At 61.9% G+C, this 354-nt stretch overlaps 1 protein-coding gene across 1 annotated transcript in view; it reads left to right on the top strand.

Moving 5' to 3' along the window:
* Positions 1-165, top strand: part of CDK5 (cyclin-dependent kinase 5) — a gene marked incomplete at its 5' end in the record, with an annotated part of 1702 nt that extends 1537 nt beyond the window's left edge. The window contains one exon of the mRNA XM_010019662.1: positions 79-165. Coding sequence (XP_010017964.1) covers positions 79-165 — 87 coding nt within the window. The remainder of the gene's footprint in view (positions 1-78) is intronic.
* Positions 166-354: the final 189 nt, after the last annotated feature.

Here is a 354-nt window from a genome sequence, read left to right as displayed (position 1 = left end):
TGCCCCTGCAGCCCCACAGCTCTCTGGGGAGGATGTGGGTCCCGTGGTTCACCCCCCAGCCTCATCTCCTTCCACCAGAACCTGTTGAAGTGCAACCCAGTGCAGCGGATATCAGCAGAGGAGGCTCTCCAGCACCCCTACTTCACAGACTTCTGTCCCCCATAAGGACTCCAGACACCCACCCAGCCCCACACTGAGTGGGGGGCAGCACCCAGCTCCTGGCATGCTCCCGGCAGCAGTGGGGAGGGGACAGCCCCCCATGGCAGCGGGGAGCACGCGAGGTGAGGAGTGAGGTGCCAGCACCCCAGAAACGCAGACTCCATTCCCCTTGCCTCTGTATTTATTAGGTTTTTA

This window comes from Nestor notabilis, unplaced genomic scaffold (genome assembly GCF_000696875.1).
Source record: "Nestor notabilis isolate BGI_N333 unplaced genomic scaffold, ASM69687v1 scaffold23998, whole genome shotgun sequence".
Classification (NCBI taxonomy): domain Eukaryota; kingdom Metazoa; phylum Chordata; class Aves; order Psittaciformes; family Psittacidae; genus Nestor; species Nestor notabilis.
Note: the sequence above shows the minus strand (reverse complement) of the source record. Positions and strands in the feature narration are given on the sequence as shown.